Source organism: Lutjanus erythropterus, chromosome 14, assembly GCF_056507025.1.
Source record: "Lutjanus erythropterus isolate fLutEry1 chromosome 14, fLutEry1.hap2, whole genome shotgun sequence".
In the NCBI taxonomy this organism is placed as follows: domain Eukaryota; kingdom Metazoa; phylum Chordata; class Actinopteri; order Lutjaniformes; family Lutjanidae; genus Lutjanus; species Lutjanus erythropterus.
This window is the reverse complement of record NC_139330.1, coordinates 36,426,138-36,445,000: the sequence shown is the minus strand read 5'-3', so window position 1 is coordinate 36,445,000 and position 18,863 is coordinate 36,426,138. Positions and strand designations below refer to the sequence as shown.

Here is an 18,863-nt window from a genome sequence, read left to right as displayed (position 1 = left end):
CAGAAATAGGGTTGCAAATTGTCAGCTGTCAGCTAGCGATTAATTAATTGATTAATCACAGTCACAAAATCTTTAAAATTTTACCAAACAAAACCAATTAATTTTTTCCCATCAATCATTTTTATTTCCACAGCATCATGTTGTAAGCATGTTGTTAGTGAGGTAACTAGATAGCTATAGTTTGTCAGCACAGCCATAAACGTAGCAGATCAAAAGGTAAGTCTTGTTTTGATCTGCACACGTTTGCCCTGTTGCTGCGCTACACAGTTAATACAAACTACACTTCCTGTACCTGTTTCACATTAAAAGTGGACAGAAACCCTTAGTTTTATTGTGTAAACATTTGCAGGAAGGTGACATGCAACTCCACTCTCATTCATTGGCTTCCATCATGTTCATACAGGATGTTGGCTTAGTTACATGCCAGACCTAGTGGTAAAATTTGGTATTGCCAATCCGAGTAGGTACTTGTATGCTCACGGATATGCAGACTGCTACAACTCAACTGTCATGACACTGAAAAATATTTAATAAGTGATGGTAGTAGTACCCCCCTCCCCCGCCCGTGGTGGCATACGCCACAGTTTTAAATCCTTTGTAGTAACAGCAATTTATTTGATATGTGAAAGGTGCTTCAGTATCATTAACTTGTATCATTTGTCTCTCAGGTCAACATGGAAACTGCCCGCTTCTTCAAGTCTGATTTTGAGGAAAATGGCTCTATGGACAACGTCTGCCTTTTCCTGAATCTGGCCAATGATCCCACGTAAGATTCAGTCACAAATGATCTCAACATGTGAAACCAGTACCAGCTAATCCCAGTGTTTTTGTTTGTTTCTTTTTTGTTCTATAAACAGACTCTTATGTTTAGTGACTTAACATTCTCAGGGTAAAACGAGACAGTGCCTAGAATGGATTTTAGAGGGTTTTTTTCAGACCTCAAATTTTTATGTACACAGCAGAATAACATACTTTTTCTGTGACCAATCAGCATTGAGCGTATCATCACCCCTCGTCTGGCGCTGACTTCAGCAGAGTACCTGGCCTACCAGTGTGAGAAGCATGTCCTGGTCATCCTGACTGATATGAGCTCCTATGCTGAGGCTCTGAGAGAGGTATGGCTGCAACTCATCTGCTTTAGACATATTGGTTACTCTGTTCATAATTCTCACAAGATCCACTAGTGGAGATGGCTGAATGTGTAAGCAAAATAAACTTTTGTCACGTGAAGTTCATTTAGAAAGAAGGCACCAGTCCTTTCTATCCTGTCTGTGGCTCTCAGCCGAAAGCCTTTTGGTTGCTTATGAAGACATAAATCCCAATCCCAGTGATTCATGTGTTTTTAATGGTTTTTGGAGAACATGCAGAGGAATACGATATACAGCCACAACATTAAAACCACCTGCCTGGACTCAACAAGACCTCTGAAGGTGTCCTGTTCTCTCTGGCACCAAGATGTCAGCAGCAGATCCTTTAAGTCCTGTAAGTTGGATCGGACTTGTTGTTCCAGAACGTCCCACTGGTCCAGTTCTTGTGCTCATCAGAAATGAGGAGATCAGTGTTATTAATTCCACCTGTCAGTGGTTTTAATGTTGTGGCTGATCAGTATGAATCCCTCCAGAATTTTGAGAATTTTTTGGGGGGAATTTTCACAGTCTAAAATGCCTGATTTCAAAGCAGCTTTTACAGTTTTCAAGCAGTTTTTTGCAGTGAAATTACTGGAGCACCTGAAAATTGCAAAAAAAAAGTTGCAAATTTTTTGTATGATACATTAAAAATAAAAGGCAGTTTGTTCCAGGAAAATTAAAAAAAAAACTGCACGCTGCTCTGAATCTTCCAAGAAACTTTACAAAAAAGACCCAGGATTACAAAAACAAAAATATTGATTTGTAGCCTAAATGAAGAAGTGCCCTTGGGGGCTAATCCACAAAGAAGCAAAGTCTTTTTGGAGTTCAAACTCAGTCAAAACAGCATGCACAAAATCATAAAATATAAAAGTGCATAGTAACCATGATAATATGAAAAAACTAAAAATACAAAAAAAAAAAAATGTGAATAATAGTTTTATTGCCAAGTAGGTTTTCACTGAGAAGGAATTTGCTGGGGCATGTTGGTCCCAAACAACAAACACAGAGCTGGAAATACAGTTATTTAAATAGATGAAGGAGCTGTGCAGATTTATGTAAGAAATTATGTGCAAGATAGAGTCAGATGTCTGATAATTATGTTAATGTAATGTATAAGAGGGTGGGGGGACAGTGTCAGTGGGAGTCACAGGCCTTGTTGATTAGGATAGTTAGGACAGTAGTAGATGGGAAGAAACTCCTCTTGTGGTGTGAAGTTTTGGTCCTGATGTACTGCAGCCCCCTGTCGGAGGGGAGTGTCGTAAAGAGCTTGTGGCTGGGGATGGGTGATGGAACTTGGAAAGCTACTGGGATTGGTCAAATAGTGGAAATAGTGGAAAAGTTGCAGTGTGATTGGACAAAACTATAAGGTCATGCAGGATTCTCAGGGATTGGTTGAATTTGCATCAAGTTTGTGATCACAGCATTGCAGCTTCCTATATCAGACTGTGATACACACACGGTACTTGTAAGTAGGATACATTCAGTGTTGTTTTTGTTCTTTTTATAGACTTTGTGTACTCTGCTTTATGTGATCACTAGAACTAATAAGTGTATCTTTCTCACTGTCATTGTTGTGTTCATTTATAGTAGTGTTTAATGAGCACATGTCCAGTATCTTCAGTATCGTGGGTGTAGTATCCTGAATCCTCTGTGGAGACTCCAGTTGAAGCACCAGACCGTGTAGCTTCATTTGAACTGTGTTGTATTGACAATGTAAATTCTCTGCAGCATTAGCACAAAGGTGATAGACTCACTTAAGTCTTGTGCTCCTTGCTGAAAGGGAGGATAATGTGTCCTTCATTCTTGTAGGAAATACCTTAACTTCATTATTGTCCACGTGGCTTTAAAAGGAAATGGTCTCCCTCCCGGTTCCCCCTCCCACTGCCCACCTTTCTCCTGGTGGTGAGGAGTCAGGCCCTCTCGACTCACTCCTTTGTGTCTCTGTAATAATCCTTTTATGTTGTACAGTTTGCTGTCTCAATGTGCTGGCAGCACAATGCAGGTTTTTAAATGGTGCATGTGCTTATGTGTTTTCCCTTCTTGCATTCGCTGTCCATAACCTTGGCACATGTACGCCGCACCAATAGTCAGCTAAGACTCAGGCAGCTTGATGGGTATTTCAGCACATACAAAGACGCAGGAGGACATTAACATTTAACTTTAGTTCCCATTCACGTGCGAAGGTTGAGTTATGCATTGAATCTACAGTTCACAAGTGTTTAGCCTGCCCATCAACCTCTGAATCCTCAGATTAATGGGATGCATTTTCTTTCCCTATTGCTCTGAATTCACTTGACTTTATGAACAAGGATTTGCTTTTGGTCATTTCTGTGAAGGGCGTGAAAACAGAATGGCAACATTTCCAACCAGCTGTTTGCCTCTTCTGATAGACACTGAAGGAGTTTTAGCATCACTTGACTCTCCAGCATTAAATGGATTTAGTAGATTTTTTTTGTTTATGAGGAAGATTATAGAAAAAAAGCACAGTGAGATCTAGTCTTAGTAGAACTGGAAAATGAAGCAATCATACTGCCCTGTATAACAACTGTAACCTACAGGTCTGTTGGAAACATAAAGACTTTTATACAAAAGCATGCAGGGTGAAATATGAAAGGTGTCACTTGTAGTGAATAATCATAGATAGAGAAGTGACACTTGCTACTCTTATATACTGTTGTTATGCCTCCAATTGTCCATTCTAACAGTGCAGGTATGCAGTTTACACTGGCATAGTTAGAGTTCATAGGAATTTCTCCTATAGTGCGTCCTCCATTTGGTTGTAAAATCATTTTAAATTTTAAACAAGAGTGCTGCAGAAGGGTCTTTAAAAGGAGTCGACCAACAGAATCTTTTCTTTTTATACCATTTGTCTAAAAAATCAATTAAAGACAATAGGCCTCATGCAAGAACATTTTCTTATTCTTATCACAAATGTCTCTTACTTTTGTTCATACAAACATGCCATGCCAGATTCAGCAAATGCTCGTAACTTCAGATAACTGTGTAAATGATCTGCCTTTGCATATCTGAGTGCACATGCATGAGACTTGTAAATTAGCATAAATAACACCCTGATAATACCATATAAGGCAAGAAAAAAAAGTAGAAAAAAGAACTTCATGAGTTTGGAGATTGATTTCAGAGATCCATAAAGGAAAACCCGTCATTTTTGGTGGACTTAAAAGATCTGCTAAAACAAAGAAATGTGGCAAATGAGTGCTGTTAATATCGTGTTACCCAGTTATATCATAATACAGCGATGCCTAAGTGTTCATATAACCTTACTTACCCAAAAAGTCAAAAAAATTGGAAAAATGAACATCATCCTTTACTATCTATCCCTGAACGCCATTAAATTGTCAAAAGATTGACAGATTGACCTTAATGTTTGAATAAAAAGAATAAATGTCAATGCATCAGTGAACATCTTTATAGTTTAAATAGTTCAAGGGAATTAAGGAAATATTTTTGTAATATTTAATATGTCGGCAGAAGTTTGCGTGAGTGTCTCTTTGTCTTAAAGTTGCACCTTCCTGTGATGCACCTGTCACACACTCAGGGATCATTGCACTGCAAAAATAAATTAAAAGTCTCCTACTTTTCTCCTACCTAGTTTTATGTGTGAAATTAATCCTTAATTCACCTTGTTAGATGTGAAAATATTGTGTCTTCTTTTTATTTGTCTTTTACATTTTCAGCTTGTTCAGCAATGGGTAAAATGTCATAAATGTAGTGAAATCAGATGTAAATGAATGTTAATAAGCTCTTCTTGCTGTTCTTGTGTCGTCCTCACCTGTAGGTCTCTGCTGCCCGAGAGGAGGTGCCCGGCCGTAGAGGCTTCCCTGGCTACATGTACACAGATCTGGCCACCATCTATGAGCGTGCTGGCCGAGTGGAGGGCAGAAACGGCTCCATCACCCAGATCCCCATTCTCACCATGCCCAATGATGGTGAGAGCTGCAGCAACAGAACAAAAGCAGAGACATAGAGATGAATTCTGAACGTACATATTTTATGCATTCAAAGCATTCAAAACATTTTTCTGGCCTTTAAATGGCTAAATCTCTCTGCAAGTCATTGTTTGAATTACTGGAGTTGGCATCTCAAATGGACTGAGAAGACATTTTTGATGCCTGTGGTTACCATGGCAACACATATGAAGAGCCTACTCCTATCTAGTCGAACAGGAGTCCCCCATTACAACATCACGGGGAGGTGATTGTGTCTGCTTTTACTAAACACTGCTGGTGTTCCCAAGGGCTCTTGATTAAGAGTAAAGGTCTTTAAAATGGGAAGCTAACTGAAATTCTGTCTATTTCTGTCCTATGTTTGACATTATGTTAATGCCTGTAAATCAGTGAGCGATTTAAGTAGTGTCTCCAATTGTAGTTGATCTCTACTTTGATTGTAAACCCAACTGAAGCATTATATGTAGTGTTTACATTATTTGTACTGCAGGTTGTAACAAATACCAGATTATTAGGTGGATATGTTGTGACTAAATCCATTTGTGTGCCTCGAACAGACATCACCCATCCAATTCCTGATCTGACTGGATACATCACAGAGGGTCAGGTCTACGTTGACAGACAGCTGCACAACAGACAGGTATTTATCAGCCACCTTTTAAAACAACATTCACTCAACTTGGGCCTTTGATTCAAATGTGTTGGATTGATTATTTATGACAGTATTTTGATATTTACTCTTCAATTGTGCTGGAACATAGATTTTAAAAGATCAAGCTGTGGACTATTAAACCTTGTAACAGACCAACCTCCCAGTGATTACAGTTTTTATTCAGTGTTGACAACTGCTCCTTCAGATGGAAAATCTGACATCGTTGACGTCTGACAGTCGACAAAATGTTCCATGTTTTCATTTCACAGCATAGTCGTAGTGAGCAGCCATTTTATTTTTTGAAGTGTCTCAGTTCTATTAATGTTAATCAAAATACACATCTTCATACATCAAAGCATAGTTCTTATTCTTTGATTTAGAAGAACTACAGAGTTGACATGTTATGGTTGAGACACATCTGATAGAAATATTATTGAATCAATTTAAAAATGTAGATTGCATCAATACACGGTCTCAAAGTATCAATCTTTTATTAGATAAATTATTATTATTATTATAATACTAAACCTTTTCACGCTAGTATAATAATTTTTTTATCTTTTTTGATAACATGTTGACAAAGTTTTCCTTTGAGGACATATGCATTTGAAAAAAGGTAATAAATTGTAATATATTGAAATTTACATTATTGCAATACTCAAATCGAAATAATATCTTCTCTTGATGTGTGTATCTTGATGATATTGTATCATGGAGCCTTTGGTGATTCCCACCTCTCCTGTTGAATGTTAATAAATGGACCAAACTACAATGACTTGTTAAAAATGGTGCTTGGGGAGCAAAATGTTACCAGGTGATATTCGGCACAAGGCCATGTGTTTCCTGACATGTGCACAATTTAACACTTGGTCAAAATGTTCCATTCACTCTTACACAAAGCTTGTTAGCTCAGTCAGTCTCTTTTCATTGTGTCTTCACTGAAAATACCAACAGAGAGTAAAAAGTTGTGGCTTATCTAATGAGTCCACATATGAAAGGCAAAGATTTGGGCTGTTCCTTTCACTACATTATTTGTTTAGTTACCACTGTAGTTACAGTGAAGTAGTTTTGCATTAACAGTCTAACAATCTCATCATTGTCTTTCAGATCTACCCACCCATCAATGTGCTGCCCTCACTGTCTCGTCTGATGAAGTCGGCCATCGGAGAGGGGATGACCAGGAAGGACCATGCTGATGTTTCTAACCAGCTGGTAACAAATCTTCATCTATTGGTCCTAAATACTGCATCATGTAACCTGGACATAATGTTTCCCTCTGAATAAAGTCTGAATGAAGACCTTAAAGCATTGACAGGGATACTAGATAATGTGCGTGTGTGTCTCATTGTCTCCAGTATGCCTGTTATGCCATTGGTAAGGACGTCCAGGCTATGAAGGCTGTGGTGGGAGAAGAGGCCCTCACCTCTGACGATCTGCTCTACCTTGAGTTCCTCCAAAAGTTTGAGAAGAACTTCATTGCTCAGGGTAAGAAGACACTAAAGGAACAATTTCTAAGCTTTTAATCTCATTGCTGTGTTTTGGGTCCTCACTTCCACAATTAACCACCTATAATTGATTAATATTTTAAGCAATTCATCAGGCAAAAACATCAAACTGTGTTTTTTCTTGATACAGTTGTAAACTGAAAATCTTTTATCTATAAAATTGGTCTGTTGGTCACAAAGTACACGATTTGAACAAAGTTTATAGAATAAATACTAAGGTTATAAATTGTAAGCACTTTTCTTAATCAATCATTGGTAACATTAACAATTAATTAATTGACTAATTGTTCTATGGGAAAAAAAAAGCTTATTCCGAAGAATACAGCATGTTTTTTTTCCTCCTCAGTCAAAGTTTTATTTCCACAGCAGCATGACAGCATCACATACAGTGGCTCATGAAACATACAGAAATATATATGCCCACAAATTAAACATATACTTCACACTTGAATATCAGTTATAGGGGTGTCATGATTCTCTAAATCCACAATTTGATTTAACTTTAAATTTTAAGTTTACAATTCAATTCAATTTTTCACTGTAGACATATTTTTTGTCCATTAAAGGGCCTTTGCCATTGTTAAAGTATCCAGTCTGATCAACAGATCAATGGTTTTAGGACCTGACTGCTGTCATTTGCCCTTTCGAAATCTCCATAGGGTATCAGATGTGATATAATGGCTGATAAAGCTATGCTGTGTCATCTTTGAAGTGTTTTTTTCTTCAGACTTGCTCTGAATGCTGCAAGCAGGCATTTACTTTCAGTTCAATTCAGTTTTGCCCATTTTGATTGTTTTTTTTTTTCTTTTGTTTAATATTGAAATTGTGGCACCCCTAATCAGTCAACATGTGACACTTATAAAAATGTTCTATATTATTTTTCAAATCTTTATTTAATAGAAAAAAAAATGACTTGATCAACCAAATTTTTAGCAACTGATTAATCAATTAATCATTGATTAATAGTTGTCATTTCTAATAAATATCAAAAAATGTTTGCACACTGCCTGGTCTCCTGCAGCCCAAGCTGTGAGTTCAGTGATTTGAGGTGGGCTCAGACTGCAGCAGTTTTACCTCCGATTCATCTCTCCTGACAGTTGGAGTAGAGATTGGGTGTAGGACCTTGGTCTGATGTTTGGCCCAGATTATATGGTAATGTGAGGGGCTTACAGATCCAGTCTTCAACCTCCCAACCTGCTCAGACTCATCTAGCTTGTCCCCATAGTTTAGGAGTTAAAATGTGGATAATTATGTGAGTAGTTTCTGAACAGGACTAAAATGGACAGTGAGAGAGAGACAAGTCGACAATAAAACCGAAACAGCTGAACGGCTCATGGTGTTGCCAAACAACAATAGACTGTAGTCTTTGACACTAACATTAGCTAGCATACTACTGTTGACAGATAATCAAAACGTTTAAAGACATGTTAAAATCTCACCACCAGTTCTTGTTGAGGATCAGACATCCTGTGTCCCAAAAACAGTTTCCATTCCAGACTCGTTAAACTGTTTTAGTTTCTTTTCACTGCAGCAAACTGTTGCACCACGTCACCTCCATTTTGTTTACATCTGCCTCCTCTGGAGATCATGTGAGACTGTGCTCCCTCTAGTACAGTAATCTTAATAATATCCTGTCGTGTGTGATGCGCCATTATTTTCAGATCTTGTAGAGTATCAAAGTGTCTCTTCTTATAATCATGATGCAAAAGATTTCCAAAACTCTTTTATTCTCAACCACGTGTAAACCTCCAGAACACATCGGACAGTCCTTTGCTGTCACATAGGTGGCAATGAAACCTTGGTTTAAATACCCCAATCAAACCGCTCAGCAGTAAATTAATATGGGAGTGGAGGGATGTGTGTCAGTAGGTGTCTCTGCTGTCTTTACCTGGTCTGTGACAGTGACAATCAGTGGACTTGCAGTCCTGTGTGGGATTCAGTTTTCTGAGTGAGTTTAGACGACCTTTACTAGAAATGTGTTGGCACTGCAGGCACTGTTTGTTTAGCCTTTCTCTCATGTAGTCCCCATTGACTCCTGGGGTAATTGATCAAAATACATGTAAAGTGGTGGTCCCAAATAACAAGGGAGCTAACCAGCAGCAGGAGCAGTGCTTCAGGTTATTGAGTATTTCTGCTCATCTATTATAGTATATTGCTTTGAAAAATGGTGGTTGAAGTGGCATTCATGCTGTATTTCTGAGTTTACGTTTGTCCCTGGAAAATATTGATCTGTATAGGTTCCCTCTCTGTCGCTGACGCATACCTGACCATTTTCTTCAGCTCTCTTTTCTTAAGAAAGCTCAGTGTTGAGATGGTTTAATCTTCTTGGGAGATACTGTACATACAGAGCTGTGTTTTCTCTTTTGAACACTGATGGATTCCACAGCAGAATAGTCATTATAACAAGACAAGATGGGAAAGAGAGAGAGAAATATTTTTAGATTTTTTTTCCACCCAACTAACAATAATATAGCACAAAGACTAGCACTGGGTTCACAGCATGGATGAACCAGACCTGCAGGCAGAGATTAATTAAGAATTTAATTTAAAAATTGGTCAGGTTTAAACCTGATCAAATTTCTAAATTCACCCCAAAATCAACAATAGACATTTTCCCCTGGCCTGTAGCATTATTTATCCATCTATATTATATTGTAGTGACTCGCAGAATTTTGGAGATGTCGGCTGTAGAGATGTCAGCCTTCTCTTTGTAATGTCATTATTTATACATTTTTTTGTTACTGTTTGTGATGTGTTTGTTCACAAAATGGTGGTTTATGTTGTAACTGTCATTTTTGTGCTGGTTTAGAGACGTTTCAGTCGACACCATGAGTGAGGGGTCTTGTCCATTTCACCAGTCCAGCTGGAGACGGGGACAATTATTCCTCCTAATGCATAACATGCGTTGTAAGAAGTAAAGATAGTGTCTCCTTTTGTGTAAAAAGTAGCTGTATGTGCAGACCAAAATGCATGCATACTCATGAGTTTAATTGGCATAGGAATCAATAGCGGAATTGAAAATGCAATTTCTTAATGATGTTGATTGAATTGTAATTTTGGAACTGGTTCTAAAGTGGAACCAGGTCTCGATGCCCATCCTTATGTCCAGTCAGAACCATCTCTTGGTCTGGGTCCAGACAATGGTCCACCATTTGGTGATGCCTGCATTAGAAAACATGTGAAAACAGTAAAAAGCCAAATAAAATCAGGGAACATAGTGTAGGATATGGAATATTGAATTTTTCGATTAAATGAAATAAAATTCAAATAGCCTAAAACTAGGAAGGCACTCAGAGAGCACCAAGACAGAATGATCTATCTTGCAGTGTTAACAAAAGTGAAAAATAATTTGTGCATCCGCCCTGTGAATTGGGTCTGTTTCCATGACCCAGCAGTTCTTCATCAGTAGTCCTGCTGCCATCAAACAGCACTGGAAACATAACCTCCTCATATCCTTACTACTGCATGAGATAGATATTGGTCAAAAAAGCAAATGTTCATTTCTCAAAATGTTGAAATTGTCCTTTAAGACAAATCTCACACATCTGGAAAGTAATAGATCTCAAAAATAGAGTTCTTGCAACTTTAGTTTGAAATATTTGACAAGAAATTCCTTTTGGAACTCACATACTCTCCCTCTGCCAGATGCAACTACATGTGAGATTTCTGTACAAAATTTCATGGCAATCCATCCAGTAGTTGTTGGAATACTTCAGGCTGTGAACTGAACAATGGACCCACAGAGGTCCTGGCAAAGCTGACCTGCTGCTCTCCTGGCCCAGAACTACTTTAATGATATCACACTGAAGTGGACCTGCTCTGAACCATTTAAAAGCAGCAGTAGCAGTGTGCTTAGCAGCATCAAAATAGGAAATGATCAACTTCTACACATGGTGACCAAACAAGGAAAAAGAAAAAGAAAAAAAAAAGAAAACAAAGGACAAATAAGAAAAAGAAAATGGAATAAATAAAATTCCAAAGAAAACAACATGAGTTCAGCCTAGTAGGTACGTAGTTCTTGCTTACCACATATTCACCAGATCATGACAAAAGAAAAGAAAATGAAATTTTTCAATCTTGTGCTAAAGCCTCGATCAGAAATTGAGGACATCATATCACAAACAAATTGAGAGTTTGCTATTGTCACAATAAAAGCTCTTGGTGTGTCGCCCTTGAAAAGCAAGCAGATTGACTATATGTGTTGTGCTTTCTCTGTATTTGGCAAGTAGCAGCACAGCACATGTGATGACACACACATCCCATTTTTTCTATTTTTGATGATTCACCAAACTTAAATAGAAGGCTGTAGGCTTTACAACTATTTAATCTAGTGGTTCTCTAACTTTTTCTGGAATGCCCCCCTTTTAGAAGCTCAAAAGTTTGAGCCCCACCACCCCAAATTTTTTGATCAGTCGTTAAAAGTTTGGGGGGATGGAACTGATTAAAAAATGCTAGTTAAAGGAGAAGTGTGTGATTTCCAGTGGCATCTAACATTCAAACCTTAGATTGCAACTAAGAGGATTTACCCCGACACCGCCCCTCTCTCACCACGAAGACGGTGGCCGTCAGCGGACAAAATAGTGAGTGAAAGCTATCTCACAACAAACTACAATTATGTGTGTAGGATGAATTACCTGTCCAGCAGAAAACAGGCAACCTTGGCGTCACTGTGAAAACGTTTGTCCTCCATCAGCGATTTCCATCGTGTAAACGCTATGCCGATGTTGATTCGCATTTCCTGTCATGCTTGCGTTTACTTTCTTCGCGTCTCCGCTTCTTGGATGACGGGGATTCACTGTCCGCTGCTTTTTGTTCTGGTACAGTGTATGTATGATCCTCCATTTGTCAAAACTGTGCCAGTCAAGGTTCACAACGCTAAATGGTCTGCCAGCAATCACCCGCGTCTATCCTCCCCGTCTACTTCCGTGTTTACGCTGCGGCGTCTATGTAAGGTCGCCATGGGCTTCCCAAGACTCACTGTTAGTGCAGTTTGTCTGCTCTGCGCTGCCGTAGACGGTGCAGGATGATGATCTCCGTAAGGCGACCCGACAGTATGTAACTATAAATGGCTATTTCTAAAGTAACGGGAACATATAGATTATGAGTTTACGTTGATTGATAATAATAAATAACATACTTATATATAATATATCTCATTTATGTACATAAATTCCTGTAATTATTACACACTGGTCCTTTAATTTGTTTATTCCCCCCACATAGATAATAGTCATTCAACTTTGTTCCACTCTTTATTTCTCCCCTTCTCTTCTGTGTCCCCCCTGCAGTGGCTCTGCACCCCCCAAGTTTGGGAACCACTGATTTAACCAATGACAGCTATGAAAAAGAGCTTGTGACTAATCCTCCTCTCTACTCAATTGGATACTGAAACTATTGGCAGAATCTTACAGCTCCACCCTGCCTCCATCTCAAATGACATGCCATGCATATGAGACAAGTTAGCCTTGTAGGCTTTCTGCCAGAAAGCCTTTCTTGATAATCAGAAAGTCTTTCTGCTTCAATCATTTGAAAAATAGATGTTTTATTATCCTTTTCCTGAAAGTGAACCCATGATTAAACACACACACATGTACAGTCACACAATATGGTATTGTCCACTGGCTTTTTTGCCTTTTTGCCATCTATTTGGATGTCAGACAATGATGTCTCACTGTTTTTGTTTTCATAATGATCCTGGATCTGCTTGAGATTTTCTGTCTGTTAAAGGAAGTTTGTCCTCACCACAGTCACCTCAGTGCTTGCTCTTGGTGGGAACAACTAGGTTTATAAAGAGTACAGTCTAGACTTGCTCTATTGCCTGCCTGAGATAACTTTATGATTTAATGGCATTCAAATAAAATTGAACTGAATACTTTTTCCAGATGGGGGGTCAAAGGTTGTGTCATTGGCTTTCACAGTTTAAAAAATATGCTGGCAGCTGATTAGACTTGATGTTATTGTGAGGTATTTTTTAAATGTAAAAAATATCTCACAATCACTTTCATTTTGAATTAATTAGGAAAACCAGCTGTCTGCCCACAATTTGTTTATTTTTTACCTGTATCCATGAATTTATATAACTATTTTTTACCCATTACACACCTTCTTTGTGGGTTACCTCTACAGGTACCTGAGCTGATGCAGTACTCTGGCACACTTTAAGAGCCAGGAGTCAGGGGAAAATGATTGTTTTCATAGTCGATTAATCCTTTCGATTATTTTCTCAATTAATTGTTTAATAGCCGTTGTTTTTAAAATGTCAGAAAATGGTGAAATATGTCAATCACTGTTTCCAAAGTCTAAGATGATGTCCTCAAATGTCTTGTTTTACTCAGAACCCAAAGATATTCAGTTTACTGTCAGAGAGAAGGAAAGAAACTAGAAAATATTCATATTTAGTACATTCATGTTCACAACCAAGTGTGACATCAACAGTTAAAAGTGACTCTACTCTGAGTAGTTTTTGTGAAGAATACTTTGTGCTTTTACTTGTAATTAAGTCATATTTTAGCACTGTAACAGTACTTATACTTGAGTACAGATTTGCAGTACTCTTTCCATCACTTTGCCCAGTTGGTATTATGTTTGGAATCTAACAGCACCATATGTTGGCCCCTGTGTCTCCCTCAGGCCCCTACGACAACAGGACGGTGTATGAAACTCTGGACATCGGCTGGCAGCTGCTGCGAATCTTCCCCAAGGAGATGCTGAAGAGGATTCCTCAGAGCACCCTGGCCGAGTTCTACCCCAGGGAGTCTGCCGCCCGTCACTGAGGCACACTAAGGGATGCTCTGGTTCTAGCCCCACCCACCTCTCTACCCACCATCCTCTCCTCTATTTATTCCTCTCTTTCATGTCACCCTGCAGCCCTGCATCTCCGAGGGCTCAGCGGCACGTGCTGTCGAGCCTTCACCCGTCCCAAACATCACCTCATGTTCTTATTTCCTCCAGTTCTTCTCATGAATCAACCCACCCCAATTCCCCTCCCCTAGATGAGAACAGGGCAATAATCTTCCCCCTCTCTAGATGTACTGTAGCGTATCTGTGTTCACAAGTTGTGTATGGAAAGTGTCTGTAGTTGTCATGTCTACCGTTGATTGCAAAAATGTGAACATATCCTTGAAATGATAAATCAGTCCTTATTTATTGGGGTGTGTTACTGCTGGATCCCCCTCTTGTTTTTTTTTTTTTGTTTTTTTTTTGTTTTAAATAAATACTATGTAATATCCATCCCCTGCCCAAAACAAGAGGTTTCCAACTGAAGAAAGATGTGTATAGACATATAAATAAATATATATCTATATCTATATCTATATATATATATATATGTGTGTATGTATATATGTATGTATATAGATATATAGATATAGATATATATATATATAGATATATATATATAGATATATATATATGTATACATAGAGAGGAACTGTCAAATATTGATTCAACTTGTCATTTTCTAAACTAAAAGACACGCTTTGAATGAATATTTGCTGAACAACACAAACTCACAGCTTCACAAACTGAACATCATAAATCCAAACATATAAAAACCATATTGGTACTTACCTGAGGGTGATTTTATAGTCAAGTGCTTCTCTTATCCACTGCCTATGTATTATTGTTTAATAATAGGCAACTGCTGTATTTTTCATGTCAGTGTTTATTACTCAGATTTGTCACCACGCTGAGGAAAGGAGCCTCAGTGAACAGACTAACTTGGGCCACGTGTCCTTTGACTCTTTCTTCCCTCTTGCTTCCTCGACCTGCTCTGGAATGAACACAGTGGATGTTTACATTATTTGTGTTTTGCTGTTTGATTTGTGTTTTGCAAGTATATAAGAAAATATTAAACATTCCCGTCTGTCTGCAGGAACTAATTCTTTATTGTGCAACAATAATGGTTTTGTGAGTTTGTGTCCATGAATAAATTAAATTAAATATACTGTAGTCTCATTTATACACCTACATATCAACATATATCTTGTTCCTCATAGGTTCCATCCTGTCCTTTGCCTAGAGCAGTCATTCCCAAACACTGGGTCGGGACCCACAGGTGGGTCACAGGAGATTTTCTTTGTGTCACCAAATAAATAAAAAGACTATGGAAGATGTTTAGTAGCATCTTAATTATATTCTTATAATTCAGTTGTTTAAAATGTCCGTTCACTTTCCTGATGAGAGGAAATAAAACCAATTAGATGTCCTGTTAACTGAAATGTATTTATTTCTCATTTATAAAGTATTAAATGTGAGTATGTTTGCAATATACAGTGTCAGAAAATAATGAAAATTGATTAATTAATGCTGTCACAATCTTGTCAATTGAAAAATAGATCCAAAGATTTGAAAACAGGTGGAGCGCACAGGCTATTTTTCAACTAGTGATCAATCTGGCAATCAATTTGTTGTTTGAGACATTAAATTTCAGAAGCTATTGATCAGTGTTTGCCAAAGTCCCAGATGACGTCTACAAATGTCTTGTTTTGTCCACAACCCCAAGATATTCAGTTTACTGTCAGAGAGAAGTAAAGAAACCAGAAAATATTCACATTTAAGAAACTAAAATCAGAGAATTTTAGAAGGTTACTCAAACTGATTAATTGATTCTGGAAATAGTTGGTGTTTAATCTAAGATAAAGTTTTGGAACCACTGGTGTCAGCTACAAAACAAGGTCAGAAACTCAGTATAATTGTGCATTCAAAGCACTGAGTGAAACGGTTTTGTCAAAACGGAGGCTGTGGGGTAAAATATGCCAGTGAAAGCGAGTGTCTCAGTTTATCCCCAGATATTTAAACAGGCTGCAGAGTCAGGTTTGTATGTATTATTTTATGATATTCTACACATAAGACCTAGTTGAAGAGGCAAAACAAAAACAAGGATGGAGGATCAGCTTCCTCATAGGTTTAAAGTATCAGGGGACGTCTACTCTGTCTGTGGCAAAGGACACAGGACGGCCCCTGGAGACATATATAAACAAAACAAGTAAAGGAGATGTTCCCAGAACAGGTTCTGTCAGACTAGAATAAGCTCATCAGGGTTTTGATGAGAACATGGAGTTTGAACTTGCACAAACTTGCAGACCAGTTCCATGGACTAACGCCTTTCAAATGCAGAGAACCTACATTTGAATTGAGCTTCCACACTCGTTTTACCTCTACCATAGGGTAAGTTGTACCACAGGAGTAACTTCTATTGATGGATCTTTCTTCTAAAACCATAATAATTATAAATGAGTGAATGAATTTTTATCACTGTGTCATGCACAAGCAATGAGCCCAGCCCAAACAGGCTTACAAGACACCATTATTTAGAGACACACACTTAAACAATAAACTGTCCTGACACTTTTTCCAAGCTTAAAACACAAAATTATCCAACTTATTAACACTAAAGTTAAACAACCATTCCATTCTGTCATCATCAGACTACCAGAACATTTCTAGGTTTTGAACAGACATTTCATTGAATATTGGTATTGAGAAGAATACAGAAGAAAATGTGATTCATTATCAACATCTCCTCAATCACACAAGTCACACAACCTGTCGTCCTCCTGCATGTTTTTAAATCAGCCAACTTCAAGGTTCAGAGGATTCCTGCTCTCAGCTTTGCAACTAAAGATCTTTGACTCCTTGTTAAATTTGCTGTAACATCATCATAATTCTGTTTTTAACAGAATGCAATTTAACCATTTTGGCTCAAGTAACTGTCTTCTGATTGTGGTCATTATTACTGTACATGTATTATGACTCAGCTTCTTTAAACCTTAAAACTCTCCTTAAAACAAACCCTCTTATTGACGCTGTTTTCTGACATATTAAGCAAACGATTTCAGTCTCTCATCTCACATTTTCACCTTACTGAACCAGGAATCCAACCCAGATCAGCCTGAACAGAGAAAACAGAACTTCTGAACACCTTAAGAACAGCATGCAGCTCTGTTCTCTATGTAGTCTGCTGCTTTACAGTCTTTAATGCCCTTTAATATCCCTGAAGCATTATCTAATATAGAGGTGGCACATGTATCATAAAGTTGTGAGTATGTAGAATATCCAGGATCTGTCCATATTTAAAACGTGTTAACAACAGACCCTGATGCTCTCCCATTGAGTCTGCCAGGACTTTAATTTCAGCTTCATAAGTCATAAACTCAACAAGAATAAATCCCAAATATTTATATTCAGGTATATATTCCAGTATGACAGTACCAAAAGCTACTATCTTCCTACTTCTTGCAGTACCTTTTTTCCTGAAATAAATAATCTGTCTTACTCTGATTTATCAATAATTTCCGTCTGTGACACCAGATCTTTATTTTTAATTTACATGGCTACATATCAGCCTGAGGTATATGCTGTACAGTAACCAGTGATGGAAAGAGTACTGAAAATCTGAACTAAAGTACAAGTACTGTTACTGTTATAATATTACTCAGTTACAAGTAGAAATACTGGTGTTAGAAAAATACTTAAGTATTCTTCTCAGAAACTTCTCAGAGTATTAGTTAATTTTTAACCATTGATGTTCAATCAGTTCTGCCAGCAAGGCCATGAAAACTACATGGTCTTGCAATTTCTGTCCAATCACTGCAAATGTTCTGCAAATTTGACCGATGAATTTAGCTTCCTGTTTTTATTTGTTTTTTTGTCACTGGTAGTGAAAAGAACTCAAGGTTTGTCTTTGTTATTGATATTAACAGTCTGTACACTTTTATAGTTTATAATTTTGTTCTTGCTTTGACTTAATCTCAAAAAAGATTTTGGTTCTTTGCAGAATACCCCGAGTGCACAAATAAAGCAGATTTTGTGGAATTTTTCTAATCCTGAGCCTTTTATGATTGCGTAGAACACTACATGATGTGATTTTAGTCTCCCTGAAACAAGTTGATTTTTGAATTATACAAAAAAGTAGCAGCTTTTTTGTTGCAAATATCACTTTCTCCCACTATTTCATTGCAAAAAATACTTAAAACCACTGCAACATGCGTTTTTTAGAACAGCTGCTGTGAAAATAGGCAATTTAAACTGAAACAATCCACCCAAACATTCTGTGAAATCCTGCAGAGACTGATTAACAAATTATCAATAGCACTTATTCTGTTTCTACAGATCTTCAGCCAGTTCCTGTTTTGTTCTGTCCGGTGGTCACTGTCACCACTACACACCTGAACCTGCTGCAGCATTTATTTATTTATTTATTTGTTTATTTGTTTGTTTGTCTTTATGTCCTGGTTTTCATTAGCCAGTTTATGATCAAATAGCATCAATGGCTTAAAAATGCAGATGAAAGGTTTGAATGTTTATTTAAAAAAAAAAAAAAAACAAAAAAAAACACGTAATCACAGTAACTTGAGTATTTGTAATTAGTTACTTCCACCCATGACAACTACACTTTACTTAAAATCAGTAAAATCGTCTATCTTCACGGCTCATGTAACCCTATTCTACCATATTCTAAGTTTGTTTACTGAGTTAATATCTTATAATCACTGTCCCATGTAATTAAGTATTATAACCATGTGACTAATGTGCTATGTTGAATTTGACTCCTTTGAACAGTGTTACAGAATCAGACTGTGTCTCGTGACCTCCTCTGATGTATTTGTAC

The 18,863-nt window shown here is 37.6% G+C and overlaps 2 protein-coding genes across 4 annotated transcripts in view; both read left to right on the top strand.

Annotated features, from left to right (window-relative positions):
* The window catches only part of atp6v1ba (ATPase, H+ transporting, lysosomal, V1 subunit B, member a), a 51,529-nt gene extending 37,105 nt beyond the window's left edge, over positions 1-14,424 (top strand). Inside the window, exons 8-14 of the mRNA XM_084736353.1 lie at positions 669-766; positions 992-1,115; positions 4,927-5,077; positions 5,653-5,735; positions 6,855-6,959; positions 7,103-7,232; positions 13,883-14,424. Coding sequence (XP_084592479.1) covers positions 669-766; positions 992-1,115; positions 4,927-5,077; positions 5,653-5,735; positions 6,855-6,959; positions 7,103-7,232; positions 13,883-14,025 — 834 coding nt within the window. The 3' untranslated portion in view covers positions 14,026-14,424. The remainder of the gene's footprint in view (positions 1-668; positions 767-991; positions 1,116-4,926; positions 5,078-5,652; positions 5,736-6,854; positions 6,960-7,102; positions 7,233-13,882) is intronic.
* A 205-nt stretch (positions 14,425-14,629) lies between these two features.
* shtn1 (shootin 1) overlaps positions 14,630-18,863 on the top strand; it is a 49,156-nt gene continuing 44,922 nt past the window's right edge. For all 3 annotated transcript variants that reach the window (XM_084736352.1, XM_084736351.1, XM_084736350.1), the window contains exon 1: positions 14,630-15,308. The gene's annotated coding sequence lies outside the window, so the exon portion shown is untranslated. The remainder of the gene's footprint in view (positions 15,309-18,863) is intronic.